The sequence below is a fragment of the Podarcis melisellensis genome, assembly GCF_964234715.1.
Source record: "Podarcis melisellensis genome assembly, chromosome: 3".
In the NCBI taxonomy this organism is placed as follows: Eukaryota; Metazoa; Chordata; class Lepidosauria; order Squamata; family Lacertidae; genus Podarcis; species Podarcis melisellensis.
In genome coordinates this window covers 104,279,344-104,302,505 of record NC_138530.1, presented here as the reverse complement: position 1 = coordinate 104,302,505, position 23,162 = coordinate 104,279,344, and the positions used below count along the sequence as shown (strand labels likewise).

The 23,162-nt window shown below is 46.5% G+C and overlaps 1 protein-coding gene across 2 annotated transcripts in view; it reads left to right on the top strand.

Annotated features, from left to right (window-relative positions):
* VSNL1 (visinin like 1) overlaps nucleotides 1-23,162 on the top strand; it is a 114,061-nt gene that overhangs the window by 46,964 nt on the left and 43,935 nt on the right. For both annotated transcript variants that reach the window (XM_081906637.1, XM_081906636.1), the window contains one exon: nucleotides 13,064-13,230. In XM_081906637.1, the coding sequence (XP_081762763.1) occupies nucleotides 13,069-13,230 (162 nt within the window). In that variant the 5' untranslated portion in view covers nucleotides 13,064-13,068. The remainder of the gene's footprint in view (nucleotides 1-13,063; nucleotides 13,231-23,162) is intronic.

The window sequence follows — 23,162 nt, the reverse complement described above, 5'->3', positions numbered from 1 at the left end:
TGGACCGGGTATAAATAATAAATTATTATTATTGTTGTTGTTGTTGTCTCCTCGTCGTCCATGAGTGATGGTGGTTTGGCTAGAAACAGAAGGAACAATTAGGTGTAGAGAAAACAACAAGGATCTCTGAGCCAACCATCATTCTTTGCCATATGAAGTTGTAAGTGTTGGGAGCCAATTTATATAGTGCCAAGGAATATGAAAATAAGCTATGAAAGTGTACGTTGATACGACATATTTTTGTGTCAGCCTCCTTCATGAGAGAGGAGAATCAAATGCCCCATACTGGAGAGTCAGAAGGCCAACAATATAGTCTTCTAGGGACCCACAGATTCAGCCCTGTGGGGTCTTAATATTCCTTAACGTCTGTCGTTTTTAGCCCCCAATGGGTCTGGTACACACAGAGTGCTATGGATTTTGCTTGGTTGTTGATGCGAAGACCCAGCTTGTCTCCTGAGGAGCCCACAACATAAATAGAGTGGAACAATGCAGACCCTTGTGGGTTGAGGAAACATACAGACCAAGAGAAAGAGGTGCCCTACAAGCACCCTTCTCGTCTTTCTCTTAATGTTTTAATTTCAGTTTTGATAAGCTTTTTAACTGCAGGGTTTTCGAGCAAAAGGTGGTCTTGAAGGCTTGTCATGTGGGTCCAGTGTTGCTAAGCACTTGATGCTGACTGGGCCCTGAAGCATAATGTGGACTTGCTGTCTCCTTGGATACCATTTCCCCCCCCCCTGCCCCTCTTTCTTCACACATGAAATATGCACTTCAGCTGAGGAGAGAAAATAGAGTTCTTGATCCTTTTCCCCTGCAGCTATTTCTCAAATGCTGTGAGTTTATCTCTCACTTGCTTGACTGCCTATGCTACCGTAAATTCTACTTGGCGCCATTTCCCCATCGTTGTTGAATCTTATTTCTCCGAACATTTAAAGTCTGTCATTTGCCCACCCTCACTGGACCCGAGGAAGGGGAATTTGGCAAAGAGATGCTTCTCGTGGATGGAAGTAAACATAAGGTTGACTAAGTCATGCTCACGGTAGACTCATTGAAATCATTGGACTTCTTAATCATAAACTAACTCGTGTCCACTGATCTCAGTGGGCCTACTCTAAAAATGATGTAGTCAGATACAACCCATAACCTGATGAGACAGATTCTTGCCTGCTGGCACTCCCTGGCACCCTCTAACCTGATGTGCCAGTTTTTCTTGTTTCAGTTTCATTGAACTAATGGCTCTTAGGATTTGTTTTGGATTTCTTTTCTTTGCGTCACCACTATTTGGGTTTTGCTGTTTGTGCCACTTTTCATTAGGACATCCCTATTTTCATTGGAGAAATGTTGGAGGGGTTGGAATTGTTGTTGTTTAGTCGTTTAGTCATGTCCAACTCTTCGTGACCCCATGGACGCCAGGCACTCCTGTCTTCCACACCAGGCACTCCTGTCTTCCACTGCCTCCCGCAGTTTGGTCAAACTCATGCTGGTAGCTTCGAGAACACTGCCCAACCATCTCGTCCACTGTCGTCCCCTTCTCCTTGTGCCCTCCATCTTTCCCAACATCAGGGAAAGATTCCTTTTCCAGGGAGTCTTCTTGCCATCTCATTTTTGACCACATCCAACTTACCAAGGTTCATGGTTCTTACATTTCAGGTTCCTATGCAATATTTTTCTTTACAGCATTGGACTTTCCTTTCGCTTCCAGGCATATCCGCAACTGAGCGACCTTTCGGCTTTGGCCCAGCCGCTTCATCAGCTCTGAATCTACTTGTACTTGTCCTCCACTCTTCCTCAGTAGCATGTTGGATGCCTTCCGACCTGAGGGGCTCATCTTCCAGCGTCATAACTTTTTATGCCTGTTGTCTTTGTCCATGGAGTTTTCTTGGCAGGGATACTAGAGTGGCTTGCTGGTTCCTGCTCCAGGTGGATCACATTTGGTCAAAACTCTCCACTATGACCTGTCCATCTTGGGTGGCCCTGCACGGCATAGCTCATAGCTTCTCTGAGTTATTCAAGCCCCTTCGCCAAGGCAAGGCAGTGATCCATGAAGGGAGGGTTGGAATAGGACATCCCTATTTCCATAGGAGAAATGTTGGAGGGTATGAGTTCCCCATTGCGGGCACTTGCCCTCCAAATCAAGGAGGGCAGCAGAGATAGCAACCCTGGGAGTGGGGGAGCTAGCATGCCATACTCAAGTGTTCTGCTTACTCATGAGTATAATACTTGAGCAGGGCTTTTTTTCATTGTGTCATGAAAAATAATTTGGTATGACTATAGCCTCATTGGTAGGTAGGCACTGAAAGTACATATTTTGGGTGCTTCGTGAAACCCTGGAGTGTTGGATCAGGAAATCCTGGCCTCAGATCCCATTTAATCATGAAAGTCACCATGGCCTCTGGCATAAATACCCTACATTTAAAGAGTGCAGCTTCTCCTCACCCATGGGCATAGCTAAGGGGGTAGTTCTGTGAGGGGTAAACTATCTAATCCTAGATCATAGGAGTATTTGGGGGAAATGTTTTAAATGGGTGGTGTGCTTTCAGATCCCTGGCCTTGAGTTCCCCCATCTCTGTTCTATAGCATGAATTTTGAGTTCTGAGTCACGTTTTCTGCAGAAAGGTCCTGTAATTTATCTAATCGAGAAAATGACTCCCTGCCATCGCATATCCTACCATTTCCAGCTTGTGGCCACACGGTGCTTTTAGTTTTGCAGAGGATGTGCCAAGTCGTATAAGACTATAGAGTAGCTATGAAATAATAATGAACTTCTTTTATTGGGAACAGAAAGTATTTTTGCTTTGTTTACGCAGAGATAGATCACTTTGAATTGGACGCTTTCTGATCTCTCAGCATTCTTCATCACCAACAGCTTCTTGTTAGAAAACATGCTCTTCCTAAGAATTTTACTCTCCCATACACAGTTTTAAAGTAACGTGGTATCTCAGGAGTCATATTAGTGTTAGGGATGCAGGTGGTGCTGTGGTCTAAACCAGAGCCTCATTGGCTTGTCGATCTAAAGGGTCCTGAAGGTAATGGGAAGAAGAGGAGGAGGAAGAGTTTGGACTTGATATCCTGCCTTTCATTCACCTTACGAAGTCTCAAAGCGGCTAACAATCTCCTTTTCCTTCCTCCCCAACAAACACTCTGTGAGGTGAGTGAGGCTGAGAGACTTCAGAGAAGTCTGACTAGCCCAAGGTCACCCAGCAGCTGCATGTGGAGGAGCGAGGAAGCGAACCTGGTTCACCAGATTACAAGTCCACTGCTCTTAACCACTACACCACACTGGCTCTCCCTTTATATGGGGCCCTTTATATGTCCAGTTGTCCTTTGTCAACAACATATTGTCATTGTTTTTTTTGTGTTGAATGTATGCTCTATGGTAATTTGTGGACCTAATAGGTATCTACAGCCATTTGCAGATAACAAATAGGAGCCTACACACCAAAACACTGTTGCTGTACGTAGGTTTTATTTTATTTGTTTTACATCTTATATTTTGTACATCCAGTTTTTTTCCTTTAGTTTTTTTGGGCAAGAGAGTGGGACCCTAAGGTATATCTTGTTTAGCTTATATGTAAATCCAGCACTGCTTGGGCCCAGGCTGAACGAAAGCATCAGCCCCTGTAGGATATAAGCAGTTGGCTTTTCTCCCAGAGGTTGTGTGAATCAGCCTCTTTAGTGAGAGGACGGTGTGGGTGGAAAAGCAGGAAGTAACAATGCCTTCTATTTACGAGGTGAAGCGACAGGTAAAATGACAGGTGATATTCCCCCATAGAGATCTGACCTTCACTTCTGCTACCTGCCTCTGCCCACTGCTTCCTAGAGAGGAGGGGGAAATACTTTGAAGGGAAGCCCGCAACTGCCGGCGTATTTCCTTACTGAACCCCACTGTTAATTTATTTTTTTAAAAGTGTGGGCAATGAGTCCCATCACCGGGCATTTTTAAAAACCCCATGTTTGACCATACTTTCTTTTCCCCACAAATCAGTTGCCCCCCTTCTTTTCTAGTGGGTTTTTTTGGGGGGGGGGAGGCATCTCCATAACTAGGATATTAATCTGCCTGTGATTTTCTCTCTCTTCGAGTTATTATAGCTAGTTTTTCTGTATGAATCATATGTTGACTCGCCTAGCTGACTAACCATCCTGACCACTGTTGACGTCTTAAGTCGAAAGCATAAATCCACTCATTTTGTTCTGCCGGTGCATGATTCATTTAAAAATAAATAAAAATAAAGTAATGTTTCCACGGTATTTAATTGCAGATTGTCAAAAGGTATTCACAGAGGACATTATTAATCTGATGACTGATGATTAATGAATGGCATAAAAGGCAGATGTACCTGGGGAGCAATAGCTATAATAACTACTGAAGCTTTGTTTTAACATTTGAAAGGGGTTTTCCGGATGATGGGGGAGTGGATATAAAAAGCTTTAAACTACATTTGTGCCATCTATTTCCATTGCTATCCGCTGCAAATAGACTTCAATCAGTACAAGTAGTACAAGTGACAAGATTAATCTTTCCCCGTATGTTCAAGTTGTATACTTGCAATGGATCTGCCTAGCATCTATATGCAAATTATTGGTTTATTTCTGCAAACAGCCACCAGGATTTTGCAGGGCTGCATCTGATCAGGCTTGATGCTGGCACAAGAGCAAAATGAAAGTTTTCACACCATCTGTAAACCCAGACCTGTAATTGCTGATGTGCTGGTGGGGCACTGCCACTGCTTGGGCATAAATGTGGCATGCTAGGTACAATAGGAAGGTAAAAAGGTAAAGGACACCTGGATGGATGTCCAATCAAAAGCAGCTATGGGGTTGCGGTGCTTATCTCACTTTCAGGTGGAGGGAGCCAGCATTTGTCCACAGTTCATGTGACCAGCATGACTAAACTGCTTCTGGTGTAACAGAACACCGTGACTGAAGTCAGAGCGCACGGAAACGCCGTTTACGTTCCTGCAACAGTGGTACCTACTTATCTACTTGCACTGGTGTGCTTTTGAACTGCTAGGTTGGCAGAAGCTGGGGCAGAGCAACGGGAGCTCACCCCGTCGCGGGGATTCAAACTGCTGACCTTCAGATCAGCACGCCCAAGAGGCTCAGTGGTTTAGACCTGCATCCCAGCTTAGGAAGAGGAGGCATGGGCACCACATTACTTGAAGATGGCGCCCACAGGGCCAAACGACACATTTTATACTAAATGTGCAACTAGGTCTATTTTTTCCTTTGCTTAACTCAGGCATAGGCAACCTTCGGCCCTCCAGATGTTTTGGCCTACAACTCCCATGATCCCTAGCTAACAGGGCCAGTGGTCAGGGATGATGGGAGTTGTAGTCCAAAACATCTAGAGGGCTGAAGGTTGCTTATGCCTGGCTTAACTACAGGAGTTGGGGGATGTCAGGGACTGGGCAGAGGAGGAGTGGTGGAGACCGCCTCCCCATTCTGACCCTTCCAGGGGGGAGGAAGAGGAAGACAGTATAGATTTACAACAGGGTTTGCGGGAGGTCACAGCTCAGAGGCAGATGAGGGAAAAGTTGGAAAATAATGGGAGAGGAGCAGCACACAGAGCTGGAGCAACAGCTGGCTGATACGTCACTAGAAAGCATTCCAGACTCTCCATCTCCCAGAACCTGGCGAGCCTTAAAAGTAGGAGAGCAAGGAGCTCAAAGACAGAGGGCACTTAGTGGCACCTGTGGAGGACATAATGATGAATGAGGAAGTGGGAGAGAAGGGGGGTGAAGATTCACTTTTGGTAACGCCATTATCCAAGAGGCTGGGTTCCATAGTTTCTCTCTGTAAAGTTTGGAATAAATAAAGAACTGTAAGCAACTTTTCCTTATCTTTATACTTGCCTGGGCAACCAGCCAGGAGACAGTGATAGCTTCCTGACAGGAATGATTTTCCCTGGATCTTCAGTGCACGAAGAGCTTCATCCAGCCTTCCCCAAGCAAGATCCAGACAAAGATACCCCTTCCTGCCTTGCGCACAAGGTTGTGAGGATCAGACAAATGGGTCTGTTAAGTGTTTTGAGTCCTGTTGTTGCCGCAGATGTTGTGCAACTGGGCTTTACCCTGCGGAAAGGCGAACTGGGAAGCGAGGAGGGGAGTGTTTTCGCTGGGAAGCCCTGGCTACCTCTTTACTGTGTGGAAGTTATAATAGACCACTTGAATGGTAAAGATGGCAAGCCACTCTCTGCCCTTCTTGCTGCAGCTAAGGTGGCTGTGTGTGGCTCAGATTGCCTGCCACTGTTAGACTTTTTTAACTGCACAGGGGTGTCACGGCCAAGAGTCAGCTTCACCTGCTGAGCAGCAGCCTGAAGGAGCAGAAGGTGAAGTGACCCCACCTGCTGCTGATCAGCCTTCTTGCTGCTGATGAGAACCAGCTGGCTCCAGCTTTCTTAAGCAGGTGTTTCCAGTCTCAGTCAGTTGCTGGAAACAACAGGCGTTGTTCCTGGCCAGACCTTGATGTTGCTTGCTTTTCGTGACCATGGGCTCTTGCCTTTCTTGACCCCCCCTGACCATCTGACTGAACTGAGATACTCCTGACCTTAGGAGTGGACTGAACCTTGCGTTCGGACTCTGCCCTCAGGCAAGTACCCCTGGCCTCTCACCTGCCACTCAGCTCTGCTGTTGCTGAGCAGAACGGGACAACAACAAGGGGACAGCTTAGAAGTGAATCATGGAATCGCAGAGTTGGAAGGGATCCTCAGAGTCATCTATTCCAAACCCTGCAGTGCAGGACTCTCAACTAAAGCGTCCATGACTGATGGCCATCCAACCTCTACTTACAAACCTCCAATGAAGGTGGGTCCACCTCCTTCTGAGGAAGACCATTCCACTGTCGAACAGCTTTTCCTGTCATAAAGTTCTTCCTGTGGTTGTGTTGGTATCTCCTTTCTTGTAAGGTGAATCCATTGGTTTGGGTCCTCCCCTCCAGAGCTTGTTCCATCTTCCATGTGACAGCTTTGTTTTTAATAGTTGAATTATCTTAATAGAATCAAAAGGTAAAAACAAAAATGTGTACTCTCAGGTGTACTTTTATCTTGTACATACAAAGATGGAAACCAAATTCTTAAGAGCACAGGGGTGTCGGTGCAATGTTTGGTGGTAGTCTTTTTATCATTCCACATATTTGGATATTATATTTCTTGCCATATTTATACTGTTGTTGTTGTTGTTGTTGTTGTTTGTTATTATATTGAATTTATATACTACCATATACCTGGAGGTCTCAGGGCCGTTCACAGAAAAGATCAACATAAAAACCACAAAATATATAATCGGAATATAAACAACAAGACAATAACCCCCCTTCCCGACGAAAGAGCCACCGTCAGGGAGCATTATCAGCACAGAATGCAGATGCTGATGAGAAAGTCTTCTTACATCTCCATCCACTTTCTCTCTCACTCGCTGAATGATCAAACCTAAGGAGATCTCTATGCCTCTAGAGCCCTGGGGACCAAGGAGCCAGGAGAGGGAGGTGTCACAATGAAGGGCGTGTTACAAGGACCTCCGCAACCTAGCAACCACCAGCACTCAACTGACACTACTAAATTTGCTTATATGGCTTTTAATCCACGTTCAGCCCCAACACATTTTAAAGGAGCATTGGATGTCAATCAGATCGACGAAAGGGCCTGGTTAAAAAGGAACGTTTTTGCTTGGCACCTAAAGGTGTATAATGAAGGCGCCAGGCAAACTTCCCTGGGGAGAGCTTTCCACAGATGGGGAGCCGCTGCAGAGGAAGCCCGTTCTCATGCTTCCAGCCTACAAACCTCTCGAGGAAAGAAGGGCTTCAGCAGATGATCTCAGGGTCCTTTAGGTTGCTAGGTTCACATGGAAAGAGGCGGTCTTAGAGGTAGTGCAGTCCTAAGCCGTTGAAATACTAAAATTCTATAAATACTATAAATACTGTATTGTATTATCATAGTAGTCCGTCCTGTATTTTAGTCCCTTGTAAGGATCACCATATCAATGCTGTCTGGAAAACAATCTGTATTGACATAAACAAATCACTTCCCAGTGTCATGTCAGCATTATTAGCCCACCTCACCAGGGATGCGGGTGGTGCTGTGATCTAAAGCCTCTTGGGCTTGCCGATCCAAAGGTTGGTGGTTCGAATCCGCGTTACGGGGTGAGCTCCCATTGCTCTGTCCCAGCTCCTGCCAACCTAGCAGTTCGAAAACATCAGCGCAAGTAGATAAATAGGTACCACTGTGGCGGGAAGGTAAATGGCGTTTCCGTGCGCTCCGGCTTCCGTCACGGTGCTCCATTGTGCCAGAAGAGGTTTAGTCATGCTGACCACATGACCCGGAAAGCTGTCTATGGACAAACACTGGCTCCCTCGGCCTTAAAGCGAGATGAGTGCTGCAACCTCATAGTTGCCTTTGACTGGACTTAACCGTCCAGGGGTCCTTTACCTTGACCTTTTACCTATTAGCCCACCTTGAATGCTCTTTCTGGTGTAAACCCACAATCTGTGCCATGCCATATCCAGGCGAGTGCCACCACAGGAAACTAGTTTGTCACAAATAAATACTGTGCCTAAATGCTGCACGCTGGTACACTGTTTATATTTTTGCTTTAGGTGCGTCTCCGTATCGGTGCTGCTCAGGGTGCTGAAAGCCTGACACGTCTGTAACTCCTCTTTAAATGTCATGAATGTTGCTTTCTCACCAGAATATTCCTGCTTAGAGTGCCAGCCAAAAAGCTATGGAGATGCAGGTTAATTCTGTGTCCAGGGCAGCTGTCTACCAGCTCCATCTGGTATGCGGCTAAGACCCTACCTGCCTGCACTCTCTCTCGCCAGAGTAGTACATGCCCTGGTGAACTCCTGTCATGTAATTGATCTTGACGAATTAAGTAACTGAATACAGAAGAAATCTCATCTGTTTAAAGCCTTGGTTTTTGAGCAGCTGAGGCATTGAACAAACTGAAAACTGCTGGATGAGAGCGGGCTTTTTCTGTAGTGGCACCAGCCATCAGCAACCTCCATACAATCCAAAAGGCATAAACTGTGATGTGTTTTCAACACCCATTAAAAATATACTGGTTTGTCCAGGCGTTCCTTGACTGTTTATCTGTTTGTATTCAGGTTGCTCTGCTTCGTATTTTGTTTTAATATTCTGATTCTGCCTTTTTGTCGATGGTGGGTGTCAGACCTGCCCGAGGTCCCAGCTCACAAAGGACCAACGCCAGTTCGTTACTATTTACAAAGGTCTTTATTGCAGTTCAGTTTCGATTTCAAAGCCGCGGCGCGCAGCCCTACGTCTCAAACTCTAGACCGCTAAAGCTCCGTCTGAATCTCCTCCCCCCAGACACCAGTTTAAGACTCTAGCCTTGCTCCACCTCTTCCTTTGCTCTTTCCTCCTCTGGGTCCGCCTGTCCGCTGGGGTCTCGCTCCTTCTACACTCTTCTGACGCTGATTCCCCTGAGTCTTCCCCCTCTCTCCGGCGGGCTTTAGGACCTGGTTCCCAATCCGTGTTTCCTGCTGTGCCGCGCGCCTGCACATTCGAACTTGGCGCGCGCGCCCAGCCGGCAACCTTCCTCCTGACCGTTACACTGCTCCTGTCACTGCTTTCCCCTTCGGGGAGGCTAGCTGAAACTGACTTCCCCTCCGTTCCCTCACTCTGCGATGGAGGCGTGGCCAGCTCTGACTCATCTTCTCTCCCTGCTGGGGAAGACGCTGGCCCTGATCCATGGGACCCTTCCCTCCCACTACGCTCTGGTGGGGAAGCTGGTCCTGATCTCCAGCTGCTGCTTTGGGAGTCCCCGCTGGCCTCTTGTTTCTGGTGCGTCCCCCCTGGCACTCCCCTTGCCCTGGCCATCGGCGCCCCTCTCTGGGAATCTTCTGATTCGCTGGAGAAGCTCATGGAATCTCTCGGGTCACTGTCATACTCCCCTACGCTTCCCTCAGATTCTTCGCCTTCGCTCTCCATTCCCTCTCTCCCCTGTGCCTCTGCTCCTGAGCCCCTGACAGTGGGTTTTTTCATTTGCTTTACATTCTAGACGTGCGATTTTACGGTTTTCATTCTGTCTGTGTCAGTCTATAACAGGGATTCCCAAACTTGGGTCTCCAGCTGCTATTGTACTACAATTCCCACCATCCCTGACCACTGATCCTGCAAGCTGGGGATAATGGGAATTGTAGTCATCTGGAGACCCAAGTTTGGGAAACTTTGGTGTATAAGTTGATTAAATTAACTAATTGCTTCTTGTAGATGAGAAAGAAGGAAACAGTAGATTTATTTCCATTTAATAATCTCGTGGGTGTGTTGCTTTGTATTTTGTGGTGCAGACGTTCTCTAAATACATGCTTAAGTTCTTTACATCCCCTGTAAATAGCATAACCTTGCAAGGAGTTCCTGATGATAGCTTTGGTTGGAGCGCCGTGTAAGATTTCTGTTGCTTTCTCCAGTTGGGAGCCTGTTAACGCTCAATCTTCGTGGAACATTCTGGCAACTGTTCTATTCAGCCATTTTATTTTATTTTATTTTGCGGGTGAAATTTTGCTCCGTCAGCATGAGGGCGAGGACGAAGTTTTACATTAATCTCTCCCCCTACTGTGAACCAAGAATTATATATGAAAGGGTGAAACATGTGACAGGGATTTGACAGCTTTGTGCTGCTTCCCTCTGCTTTTCCTGCTGACATGACTAAGACGAAAGGCAGTGTCAAAAGAAGCCGGAGAAGAAAGGAACAATGCAGAGGTTTGTCAGGAGTTGCAGTTATTACCAGGGCGCAGCAGGGGGATTTGTTAAAACTTACTCGTGAAAAATAACACGGAAATTGGCCTATTATCGCCCTGCACAGGATTCTGCACATATCTGGCCCATTTCCTCTCTGTTTATGTTGCAAAACGCAGGGTCAACTGGTTGGGTAGTTCCACCCAGTTACAATGCAGGCAGTTTATTGTGGCTGAGTCTCTATGACTAATATAGGGTGGGTAACCTCTCAGATTCACAACTAGGAAAGATGGTGCCAGAAACATTACAAAACAATGCAGGTCTGTTTATCTCCGCTGCTATGATCCGCACCTCTAAGCAGATGTGCTCAGCTGGGATGTTCAATTTGGCTTAGAAAGTTGGTGCCACTTCTGAGCTCGAGAGGAGGTGGTGTTGCGGGCTTCACGCCCCCAACACGTGCGCGGAGGCTGTCTTCCAGCCCCGCGCGATCAGGGGAATCCTCGGGCCGCATCATCCCCTGGCCAGCCAATCAGCTGGCTCAGGGGGTGTGGCTTGCCTCATTTAAGGCAAGCACGGCCCGGGATCTCCCTCTTTGGCCTCTCAGCTTCTTAGGTTTCCCACCCACCCGCCCTTCAAGGTTCCCCTTCTGACCTTGCTATGGACCTTGGTTGGTCGCTGTTAAGGGGCCTTGTAGGGATTTTTTCCACTTGGCAAATTGGCACCGGCCATTTGGTTTTTCGCCTACCTCGTAGCAAATCGTTGCAACTTCTTTGGTTTTGGCGGTTAGGCATTGGTAGGGGTATTGTTATGTGGATGTGTTGGGGGGGGAGGAGCGCCATCACCTCCACCGAATATTGAAGGGTAGTCCGGTAAAGGATTCTGGGGGGCGTGGCCTAGTCCGAAGCCTATGGAGGTCAGGGCCTAAAGCGAGCCCCGGAGCGGTGACCCCGGGGTAGTCCCTAGTTGATGTGCATCAGCAGGGCTCCCCCTGCTGGTGGTAACCCTTCCTGGTCTTCAAGCAAACAGGCTGAAGCCAGATAGTCAGATAGGACCAATGCTCTTTACCTGTAACCAATAGAGTTGTGGCCAATTTTAGCCCATTAACCTAAAATAATTGTGTCGCATGTCATTATTCCTACTGGTGGGAGGCGGGAATTCACCACGCAACAGGTCCATGCAATGTCAACAGAGCAGGGCTCTTAAGTTCCAAAGCCTAACTCTATTGAAGCCAATTCCAAGATTCCCGTTAGTTGGAATGATGTTGGATTGAACTCCTCCTTCGTTTTGTTAGCAGGTTTGGGGCTGAAGCTAAACACACTGCCCTAATATAAATGAGGACGTCGCTCATTGGTAGGGCTGCCATCCGTCCCAATTTTCTTGGACACCTCTGGGAAATGGGCAGCATTTTGGCATCTGGCAAAGCCTTGGAAGATGTTGGGATCCGTTTTGTGGCAAACTAGATAATCCATGAATTACCGTTTTCTTACTCTTGTTAATTAGATCTACAGCCAAAAGCCCTTGATTTACACTTGATAGCTGTTCAGAAATGTTGTGCGTAGTTTGGATTGTAATTAACAATGTAGTTTTGCTAATAAAAGAAGTAGCTTTTGGGAAGAAGATGAAGGCTGAAGGGGTATAATTAGGATAAAGGATTATTTCACAATTCTGTGTATCAAGTAGAACAAGGCAGATAATAGCTCAGTTTTACTGAACGAACAAATACAAGGGAATGAGTCCAGAAGATTACAGCTCCCTCCCCCTTTTTAGGATTTTTAAGGAAGGCTCATATATGAAAAACTACTGTAAATTAGCACTGACATTTCAAGAGATTCTTGGCTTATATACATACATACATAGAAGTCTAGTTGAAGGTGCCAGGCCATTTGGAATGGGACAAGCTGGAGGAAGTAGCTGCCTCATTAACATGATTGTTTTGATGGAGGAGTTGAAAGTCAACACATATAAAGGCACTTTGGTATTATATATTATAACTAAACATTTGCAACTGTTCAAGGCAAACGATGTGTGCAGTCAGAATCAGATAGTAGCACAACGGTATCTCTGACTACCGTGCACACCAACTGGCTGCAAAAGTGACAGGAAAGTGTTGGTGCCAGGATCTCGCCCACTCTGCTGATTTTTCTCAGCATGGTGCAGATTTCCTTTCCCAAGGAGTGGGAGGCATTTGTATGCCTGCCCATCACCACATGTGGAGATAAAAACAACCGTGGGATTGATTCCAAAGGTACCTTGGAGAAAAGGTATTCCAATTCCTCTCAGTTGTATCCAAAACAATGCCGATGACTTAATGTGAACCATCTTGGGCAGCCCTTGGGATGGAGAACTGATCTTTTTTGCTTTCTCTTTTGCCTTTTGCAGGCATAATGGGGAAACAGAATAGCAAACTGGCTCCTGAAGTAATGGAGGATCTGGTGAAAAGCACAGAGTTTAATGAGCATGAACTCAAACAGTGGTACAAAGGGTTTCTAAAGGATTGCCCTAGTGGGAGACTGAACCTCGAGGAGTTCCAACAGCTTTATGTAAAGGTAAGTTGGTTTTTTTCTTTCTTCCTTTCTTTCTGCATGGCGACTCTAAATGTGACACTGCAAGGTGTGACTGAATACCTTGCCGATCAGAAGGTCGGCGGTTCAAATCCCCGCGACGGGGTGAGCTCCTGTTCCTCTGTCCCAGCTCTTGCCAACCTAGCAGTTCGAAAGCATGCCAGTGCAAGTAGATAAAGAGGTACTGCTGTTGCGGGAAGGTAAACGGTGTTTCCGTGTGCTCTGGTTTCCATCACGGTGTCTCATTGCACCAGAAACAGTTTACTCATGCTGGCCACATGACCCAGAAAACTGTCTGTGGATAAATGCCGGCTCCCTCAGACTGAAAGCAAGATGAGCGCCGCAACCCCATAGTCACCTTTGACTTGATTTAACCATCCAGGGGTCCGTTACCTTTTCCCCCTTTTCTTTTAAAGTAACTGTTTTCCAGCCCCGGAAGGAGTGTGGCGAGCGTTCATGCAATGCAGCTGACACACTAACTGTGTGTCGCGACAGTTTGGAAAGCTTTGCCCTAGCAACATTTGGTTTTCTGGAAGGGAATTGTTTTCCTGTGGTTCTACTGTCTTAGGCCCTTTTTCTTCTAAGAGTTAACACGGTGATCTCCTCAGCCCATGTGCCCAGCTGACATTAGCACTTCTTCAAGAGCACCTTGGACATCATTCGTGATGAGTGACAAAAGTTGGCATCAGCACGCGCCGAGCCGTTTTGTGACCTTTGTGTGTTGGATTTCAATTTCTTTAGCAGTTGTGCCACTCAAGTGCACAACACCTTCTGTTGTGCCCTTTTCTTTTTTAAGTGGTGACAAGACACACAACACATCTTCCCCCATTTTGGGAACGCTTTGTTGCCTCCCTAGCCCTCAAGTTTGTTCACTCTCCTGCCATTATGGAAATGCACATCTCCCTTTATTTTATTTTTTAAAGTGGGAAGCACAAACCTATCAATTCTCTACATTGAGGCTATCACCTGTTAAAAATTGTTTGAGCTATGATATCCTGCCGTTGTATTGAGGCTCACATGCATATAGCGCTAGGTGGAAAACCCAGGTTTTATAATTATCTGTTTCAGTGTTTCCCAAACTTGGGTCTGCAGCTGTTTTTGGACTCCAATTCCCATCATCTCTGACCACTGGTCTTGCTAGCTAGGGATGATGGCAGTTGTAGTCTAAAAACAGCTAGAGGCCCAAGTGTGGGAAACACTGAAATAGAGAACCCTTAGACCTGTGGCTATCTCAGTGTTTTGGGGGCCTCAATTTCCCATAAGCCCCAAGCGGCATGACCCAGTCATGGTAGCAAACTCCCCAGAGTTAGTCTGTTGCATCAGATACAAAGAGCTTTGTGGCATCTTAAAGACAAAGCGACTTGTTGAAAAATGAACTGTTGATGTCGGCCCTAACTGGCAAAATCTTACGTGGTAATAAAATGGGTTCATCTTCTTTATGGTTATAATTATTTCCATATAACATAACAAAGAATAATAACAAATGTGACATAAAATAAAAGCAGATACTGTTTAGTTCTGTCCGTCTTTAGGTTGCCAGCGGACTCTTTGTAGCTTTGCTGCAACAGATTTAACACTGACCATCACGGAAGACCGATAAGACTATTTGGTTACACTTAATTGTAACTAAAGATCTCAGTTGGAGTTGTGACATTTGACTGCAGTGTGGAAGAAAACCTGAGGAAATGCTAGGAGCAAAGTTGAAGTTAGACTAGAGTTTTGCAGTGAAGTGCGTTATGATAGGGCAATCAAGGATAGCTTGGCTGAAATAAGGTTCCCCTAGGAGAATCTAAATAAGATTAGCCTCAGAAAGCTACTGTACTCCAGAGAGGGTGGTAATATTGCAGCTTATGGAGAACCATGTTCCTGAATTTTTTGGTAGGCCCCTGAAGACTACAAAGAAGAGACCAAGCTTAGCTGCCAATCTTACGACTTCTAACCATTTCCCCCTGACTGCTTTGAGAACTGGAAATGAGAGCTATGATAAACACTTGGTTCTGCATCATGGATTAGAGATATAGTCGGGACTGTTTTTCTGAGGTTCAGGATAACATTTGATAGACGGTCAGCAATTAATGCTGGCAAACATCTTAGGGGGAGGTTGCTGGAACTCTATCTGAACTTATCTTTAGACACTTGCTTAAACATTTCATAAACTCTATTTAATGTTAACAACTACTCATGGGCGTTTGTAGGATCTGACCTTTCTACACATGCATCTTATCACTTGTTGTGTTTTCTCTTCAAATATCCCTGAAGTTGCACTCCATAGAGCTTCGTATATGAATCTTTATTCCAATCCACTCTTTTAAACAGTTTGCTGAAGGCCACTCAGTGACCTCGTGGGCTTCTTTTTCACATTGTTTGATAGCAATCCATGTCCTTGCATTTTCCTGCCCTGCTTTTTTTTTAATGGCATAGACTAAACCAGACCAACAAGGATTTTGTCTGTCTTCAAAATATTTCCGTAATGCATAATTCCAACAACTTGTCCCCTTCCTCAAATGCCAAGTTGGATGTGTGGGATGTGCAGAATCCCTTGTAAACTTTTTTTAAAAAATACTTATCTACCCACTGACTGATTGACAGTGTTTCAAATGAATAGTTTTTTTAAAAAAATAAATAAATCACACATTATGACCTTTTTGCAAGTTGCCCTTTCAGTAGGTAATAGGAACACAGAAGAGGACTGGAGCTCTAGAAGAATAGACCTATGTCCCTCCCAGATGTGGCCATTATCCCTGATCATGGGTGGATCTAAAGCTATAAATAACTCAGAAATTAAATTGCTATAACAAAAGAAAAAACCGCTATGGAAAACCCCTTATCATTATGTTTTTTGCTCTCTGCTGCCATCTGGTGTTGCATGTTTATAGCACATTCAAAACACTGTTTCTTGACGAATGTAGCTGAGTCCCACGAATGGCTGATGGGGATGAGTTACAACAACATCTAGACAGTTTCAGGTTCCCCATCCCTGCTCTAGACAGTGGCCCTAAAACTCAACTCCCATCTTACTTTATGGCAAGATCAGTAGCAGCTGGTGAGATGACATGGGTATGGATTTTTGTTCCTCCAACATACTGGGCTGCTGATGCTTAATGAGAGGGGGAGTGGATGAGGTGCAGGCAGCTCCAGCTGCCGGTCCAATGGTCCAACACCCAGCTCTTCTCCCTCTTGGTAGACGCCAGCGCCCCATTATGTTGGGAAGCTGGGAGAGCATCAATGCCCATTACTAGGCAAGATACATCTCCCACTGAGTCACATAGCTGTCTCTTCCCATATTGGGATGCGGGTGGCGCTGTGGTCTAAACCACTGAGCCTCTTGGGCTTGCCAATCAGATGGTCGGCGGTTTGAATCCCTACGATGGGATGAGCTCCTGTTGCTCTGTCCTAGCTCCTGCCAACCTAGCAATTCGAAAGCACGCCAGTGCAAGTAGATAAATAGATACCTTTGCAGCAGGAAAGTACCGTAAATGGCCTTTCCGTGCACTCTGGTTTCCGTCACGGTGTTTTGTTGCTCCAGAAGCGGTTTAGCCATGCTGGCCACATAACCCAGAAAGCTGTCTGTGGACAAACGCCAGTTCCCTCGGCTTGAAAGCAAGATGAGCGCTGCAACCTCCTAGTCGCCCTTGACTGGCCTTAACTGTCTAGGGCTCCTTTACCTTTACCTCTGCCCACAATTGTGTACATGGTATGCATGAGAACGATGCACTTACTCATCCAATATGAAGCTGGAGAGATGAAGGGGAAGGTGCATTGAAAGCATGCTCCCCAGAATACGTGCTTTCATAATAAAAATTCTGCCAGTTTTGTAAAGGGATAAGCTGACAGATAGCACCCACGATCACCCTGTGACCTTCATAGGAAATGGGGATTTTAATCTGGGTTTCCTTTGGAAAGACAGCACATCTGGAAAAACAACAACAAGCAGTCCTTCAAAACTAAAGTCACAGAGTGAAGATTGTGCTTTCCTGTTCAACTCAACACAACTTAAATGTGCCTCACACTGGTTCGGTTACACCCAAAGGGAACACAAAGTTAATCAAGCCGTGAGCCTTTTCACTCTGAATCTCTGAAAGTGCTGTTATGTAGCGAAAAAAGGTAATCTGAGTTCTTACAACCCAGCAATTTTTCATAAAGGATGCATTGTTGGCAATGCAACATTTTGCATTGCCTTTCCTCAGCTTCCTGTAACGCTTCTGTTGTCACTATGAATACACCTCCTCCAGACTTGCACTATGAAAAGAGGGTGTTGCGCCAAACACTCCCTTGCATAGTAGGCAGCAAGCGTTGCTTGTGACCTCGCGACTCTTACGGGAGCCAGGAATGTGTTGTGCCTCCTGCCACACTTGCTAAAATGATTCATATTTAGGCCCAAATCTTCCCGTGGGGCAAGAACCAGGGGCAGGCCCTCCAGAATCTCATATTTTCATTTCCTAACAGTTCAGATTTTTTGTATGGGTTAGGGGTGTTCGCAAAGGGGGGGCAGAATATTCGGAGTCAGTGATACTTCCTCATGTACCAAGTACAACAACAATAACAACTTCTTCTTCTTCTTCTTCTTCCCATGCCCATCTGACTGGGTTTCCCCAGCCACACTGGGCAGCTCCCAACAGAATATGAAAAAAACACGATAAAACATCAAACATTAAAAACTTCCCTAAACAGAGTTGCCTTCGGATGTCTTCTAAAAGTCAGGTAGTTGTTTATTCTCTTGACATCTGATGGGAGGGCATTCCACAGGGAGGGCGAGACTATTGAGAAGGTCCTCTGCCTGGTTCCCTGTAACTTCACTTCTTGCAGTGAGGGAACCACCAGAAGGCCCTTGGAGCTGAATGATGGGGGTGGAGACTCTCCTTCAGGTATCCAGTACCAAGGCCGTTTAGGGCTTTAAAGGTCAGCACCAACACTTTGAATTGTGCTTGGAAATGTACTGAGACTCTTGGGCTTGCCGATCAGAAGGTCAGCAGTTCGAATCCCTGCAATGGGGTGAGCTCCCGTTGCTCCTCACGTACCATAATGAATGGGCCTTGAGCTTGTTTGGAGGTTCTAGCAGGGGAGTGCAGCTATCGTATACCCTTGACCGAAGAACAGTACACTCCTATCTGGGATGGTCGTCCTCTTCCACTGAGCGGTGAGGGAGGAATGGAACACCTGCCTAGCTAGCCAGATCAGCCGAATCAACCCTGGCGATTAATGGGGTGACAGATGTCGCAGCCAGATCACCCTCACATCACGTCAGTGAACGTAAGCTGGGATTAGACTGTCGTGAGACAGGTTAGTTTTGCCCTACTGATGATGTGTTGTTGTGATCGTAATCCTGCTCATTCTGAGAGGAACTGCAGGTTCAGACCTTTGGTGTATGTGCTTGGCTGAGGAGCCAATGGGGCGAAGCTACCATCTGTGGGATTATGACTGAACACCTCTAAGTCAGAATCCCCCCTAAACGTGACAATACATAATGAATGGGTCAGAATTTTGCAGAGTTCACCAAATGTTCACGGTCACCGGCTGCTTTTCACATGTCGTCAGTTTCACACATTACAATGGAGCTGTCTTTTTTCATTCCTCTGGAGTCGTCCCATCCACCCAGCAAGGTCTGTTCAGATTCAGTGTGCCGCTGAATGCCAGTTGATGGGAGCAATATTAAGAGAGGACTGCGGCCTCAGACTCCTACACAACTTGTGGGATTCCCAGAGGTGCTAAGTTGGCCCCAGGCTGTAAAGGTTTCACAAGGTTGACCTAGAGTGTGCTTCAATAAAGTGGGCCTACCCCCTAATATTCTTAAGAGGGTCTATTCTCCAGTCTCCATAGAGTAGCCGGAGGTAGGGAGGCAGAAAAAGGTTCCCCTTTCCTTCCACTCTACAGTTTTAATCTGAAATCTTATGTGCAGTACGGTGCCCAGAGCTCAGAAACTGCTCATGCTAATGAAATTCCCTGTCGCAAAATGCACCTAGAACAATGGGAGTTTCAAACACTGTGATGGCATTGGAAGCTAATGTTGGCGTTGCTGCCAGCAGTAGCTGGCAGAAGGCTCTCCAAACGGTGGGGAAGAGGAGCAGGACCAGTGACAGCAGGCCCAATGGATCCAAAGCTGGCCCATTTCTTGGAGTGAGAGCTGATGCAAGACCTTCTCTCTGCTGGTGTGGCGAAAACAACCACAGCATCCACTCTGAAACCAAACCACCCCTTCTGTGCTGCCCTACAGCCTACCCTTAGGATTGTTCTGTCGGTGTATTTCCGTTTTTTGTTTGTGGCCTGCCGTGAGGCGGCAGAACCTGCACAAACGCCACACTTTCCCACACAAGATCAGCACCTTCCCCAAAGCACCACCTCGCGGCAAACCTTCACAAAATGAAAAAAATTCCTTCCAGTAGCACCTTAAAGACCAACTAAGTTAGTTCTTGGTATGAGCTTTCATGTGCATGCACACTTCTTCAGATACACTGAAGCTCATGCACACGAAAGCTCATACCAAGAACTAACTTAGTTGGTCTTTAAGGTGCTACTGGAAGGAATTTTTTTTGTTTTGACTATGGCAGACCAACACGGCTACCTATCTGTAACTTTCACAAAATGCTTTGTCGACGTTGGACCAGTTCTGGTCCCCAATGTCTCCTGAAGCTCTCTTCAGAGGCAGTGGGACTTGTAAATCCTTATCACCTCAGCAGCCAGAGCACCAATGGGGTGGGTGGGCCAGGTGGCCCCATATAAATTGACCACAAGATGTGGCACGGACGCATCTTTTGAGTGGCTGTGCTCATCAACTTTGGTGGGGGTGGCACCCTCAAATATTATATTGGGGGGCGCTGAAGGGAGCTCGGCCCCCAGAAATTGGTTCCTATGTTCAGCAGCATAGGAGAACCACTTCCTGCATTGCGCCAGTACATCAGATTCAGTGCTTTTTTTCTAGAAAAAGAGGTGCCAGAACTCACCATGAACACCTCCCTTATTCTCTTATAATGGCAATGGCACCCATCTGAGAAGCGCCGTAACTGAGTTCCGGAGAGTTCCGGCTGAAAAAAAGCTCTGGTCAGAACTTCCTGCCTTCCTTTCTCCCCACACAAACATTAGCCTGGTTCCTAGAAGGACCTCCTTGTGGTGGCCCTGGGGTTTTTCTAAGAGTTACATGACCGGCATGTGGAGGCATGTTATGGTGGCTTCTCCCCCACTTGAGGCAACTTTGGAAGAAGCGCTTTTCTAATGTTTTCTGTCCATGGCATTCATCTCCCACTGTCATTAGCCCAGGCAGATCAACAATGAGCAATTATGCACCGTCACGACCAATTTCTGCCACGCTCTACACAGTGGTTTTTGTGTGGCATCAAACTGTAGCCAAACACCTTGTGAGTCATCAGTCTAGATACCTTGTGTAATTGCGAAAGGCAGCCGTTGAGATTCAGGTCATGTTTCTGCTAATCATAGATTGAACATTTCCAGCACCTTGGGACATCAGCCTTATTTTTTTCCTTCCAACCTGAAGGAAAGCAAATTTCTCTCTTTGTGTTCCATTAGGGTTTGCACGAATTGCCGTCTTTTTGCCAACAGAACCGCAGAGCTCTTCCAACGAACTTGCTGCGCAAATTTGCTCTCTTAATTATATATTTCAAGCGTGACAAAACAACAGTGAGGGAAACGTTCGTGCTGGAAAATTAAGTTGCTGAAGCTACAAGTGAGAGAACAAAGGGAGTGAACGTGCTGTTTTTCTGGTTGGTGCTAGTGAATTAGGTTGGGTTGTTTCATATGTTTTTACAGAATCCTTCCTGCTTAGGGGGTTTCTAGCTATTTCCATGGCAGAAGCAGGTCTGTTTATGAAAAGTACAGAATATTATTCAGCCTGTCTTCTAAATTTTTTTATTAAAAAGCCCAAATAGCTATATGGAGGTGTTAACACCAAGAGTCTACTTGAGCGTATTGCTAAACTGTTAAAAGCATCAGTGAAAGAAACTGAGTCCATTATTCCTAATGCTTATATTCCTGAAGACAACATATCAAAGCACATAATAACAGTTCCTTATGTGCGGATCCATTCACACACCCTAAACGTAGCTTGGCATGATCACTATCTTCTGTGCTCGGGATAAGGATAATTGTTTATCCTCCTGGCTAGACTTAAGTTGGTCAGAATGGAGCAAGTTGGTTTTCTGAACCTCTGGTAAGTTTGGGACCTTTCTGGACGGAACAGTGCATGGCCTCTTTCCATGCTAGCTCTCGCTCACAAAAAGAAGCATCTGCCTGTAGTGAGGCGGGGCCAGCCCTACCTATAGACAGAATGCCAATCTAGCAGTTCAAAATCACACCAGTGCAAGTAGATAAATAGGTACTGCTGCGGCCGGAAGGTAAATGGCATTTCCGTGTGCTCTGGTTTCCGTCATGATGTCCCGTTGTGCCAGAACTGGTTTAGTCATGCTGGCCATTTTAGCCATTTCAGCATAGTCCATCAACTTCATCTGCCAGCTCATGATTTTAACTTTAAACCAGTTTCCGGCAATGTATCTCTACATCGCCCACACCTGCACACATCCACACATGTGATCCAGGAAGACCATACATTTCCCAGTGTACTAGGAGAGCTGTGTGCAGACAGGCCCTTGTAGAGGTAATGGGCAGGGCCAAGAGATGCTGGTCCTGCTCCCCATGTTCATTGAATGCCTGAACAGGACTCCTTAGTTCTCTGAGGCTACGGTACGGACTATTCTCCATTCCGTTTCTGCTGCCACTACTGTGCCAGAGTGCACTTCAACATAGTCAAGCAATTTAGCTGCTTTTGGCAGAGGCCTTCCTGCATCTCACATTGCGTTATTTGTCAGCCACTCGCCCCCAGGCTGTGCACATGGCCCCATTTCTACTTCTGCTGAAGATAACCCGCATGCGGGAGGACTGAGGAAGAGCAGTGCTGCCTGCTCTTGCAATGTGACGCACATTGGAGGGCCAGTAGTTTGAAGCAATTTGCCAGGCCTGAATTGGAACATTGGGGCAGCATGGGAGGTTCTTCTTGAATCTCTGTGTGAGCAGATGTGGTTATGGGTGGCATCAGAGCCCAGCTAACCTGCTCCTTGCAGCTGAGTCGGGTAGAAGTGATGCTTGACTGGGTCCCAGAACAAGTATACTTGACTGATCCAATTTATCTGAGATTTGATTATCCCACCTTGCTTGGTGGCCCATAGAAATCTGCAGTAAAGGGTTCTCTTCTAGCAGCTGCTTCAATGACAGTAGCACTCTAAGGACAGTAGCACTCTAAGTGGCTGGATGGTTACGTGGGAGCCGGTTGAAGTTAAATCCTTCGAAGACAGAGGCCCTCTGGCTGGGACGGGGCGATATGGGATTGAGGGGGCAACTCCCATCTCTTGCGGGGGGGTGCAATTAGTGCCAGCACCGTCCGTTAAGAGTTTGGGTGTAATCTTTGATACCTCCCTCTCCATGGAGGTGCAGATTACAGCTATAACAAATGCGGCATTTTTTCATCTCCGCCAAGCTAAGCAGTTGGTTCCTTACCTCTCTCGCCCTGACCTAGCCACTGTGATCCACGCGACGGTCACCTCCAGACTGGATTATTGTAACTCGCTCTGCGTGGGGCTGCCCTTGAGACTGACCCAGAAACTCCAGCGGGTGCAGAATGCCACGGCGAGACTCCTTACGGGGTCTTCGCTGCGAGATCACATTCACCCGGTGCTATACCAGCTGCACTGGCTCCCGGTGGAGTACAGGATCAGGTTTAAGGTGCTGGTTTTAACCTTTAAAGTCCTATATAGCTTAGGACCCTTCAACCTACAGGACCACCTCTCCTGGTATGTCCTACGGAGAATCTTATGGTCTTCAAATAAAAACATCTTGGAGATCCTGGGCCACAGAGAAGTTAGGCTGGCCTCAACTAGAGCCAGGGCTTTTTTGGCTGCGGCTAGGGCCCTGCGGGA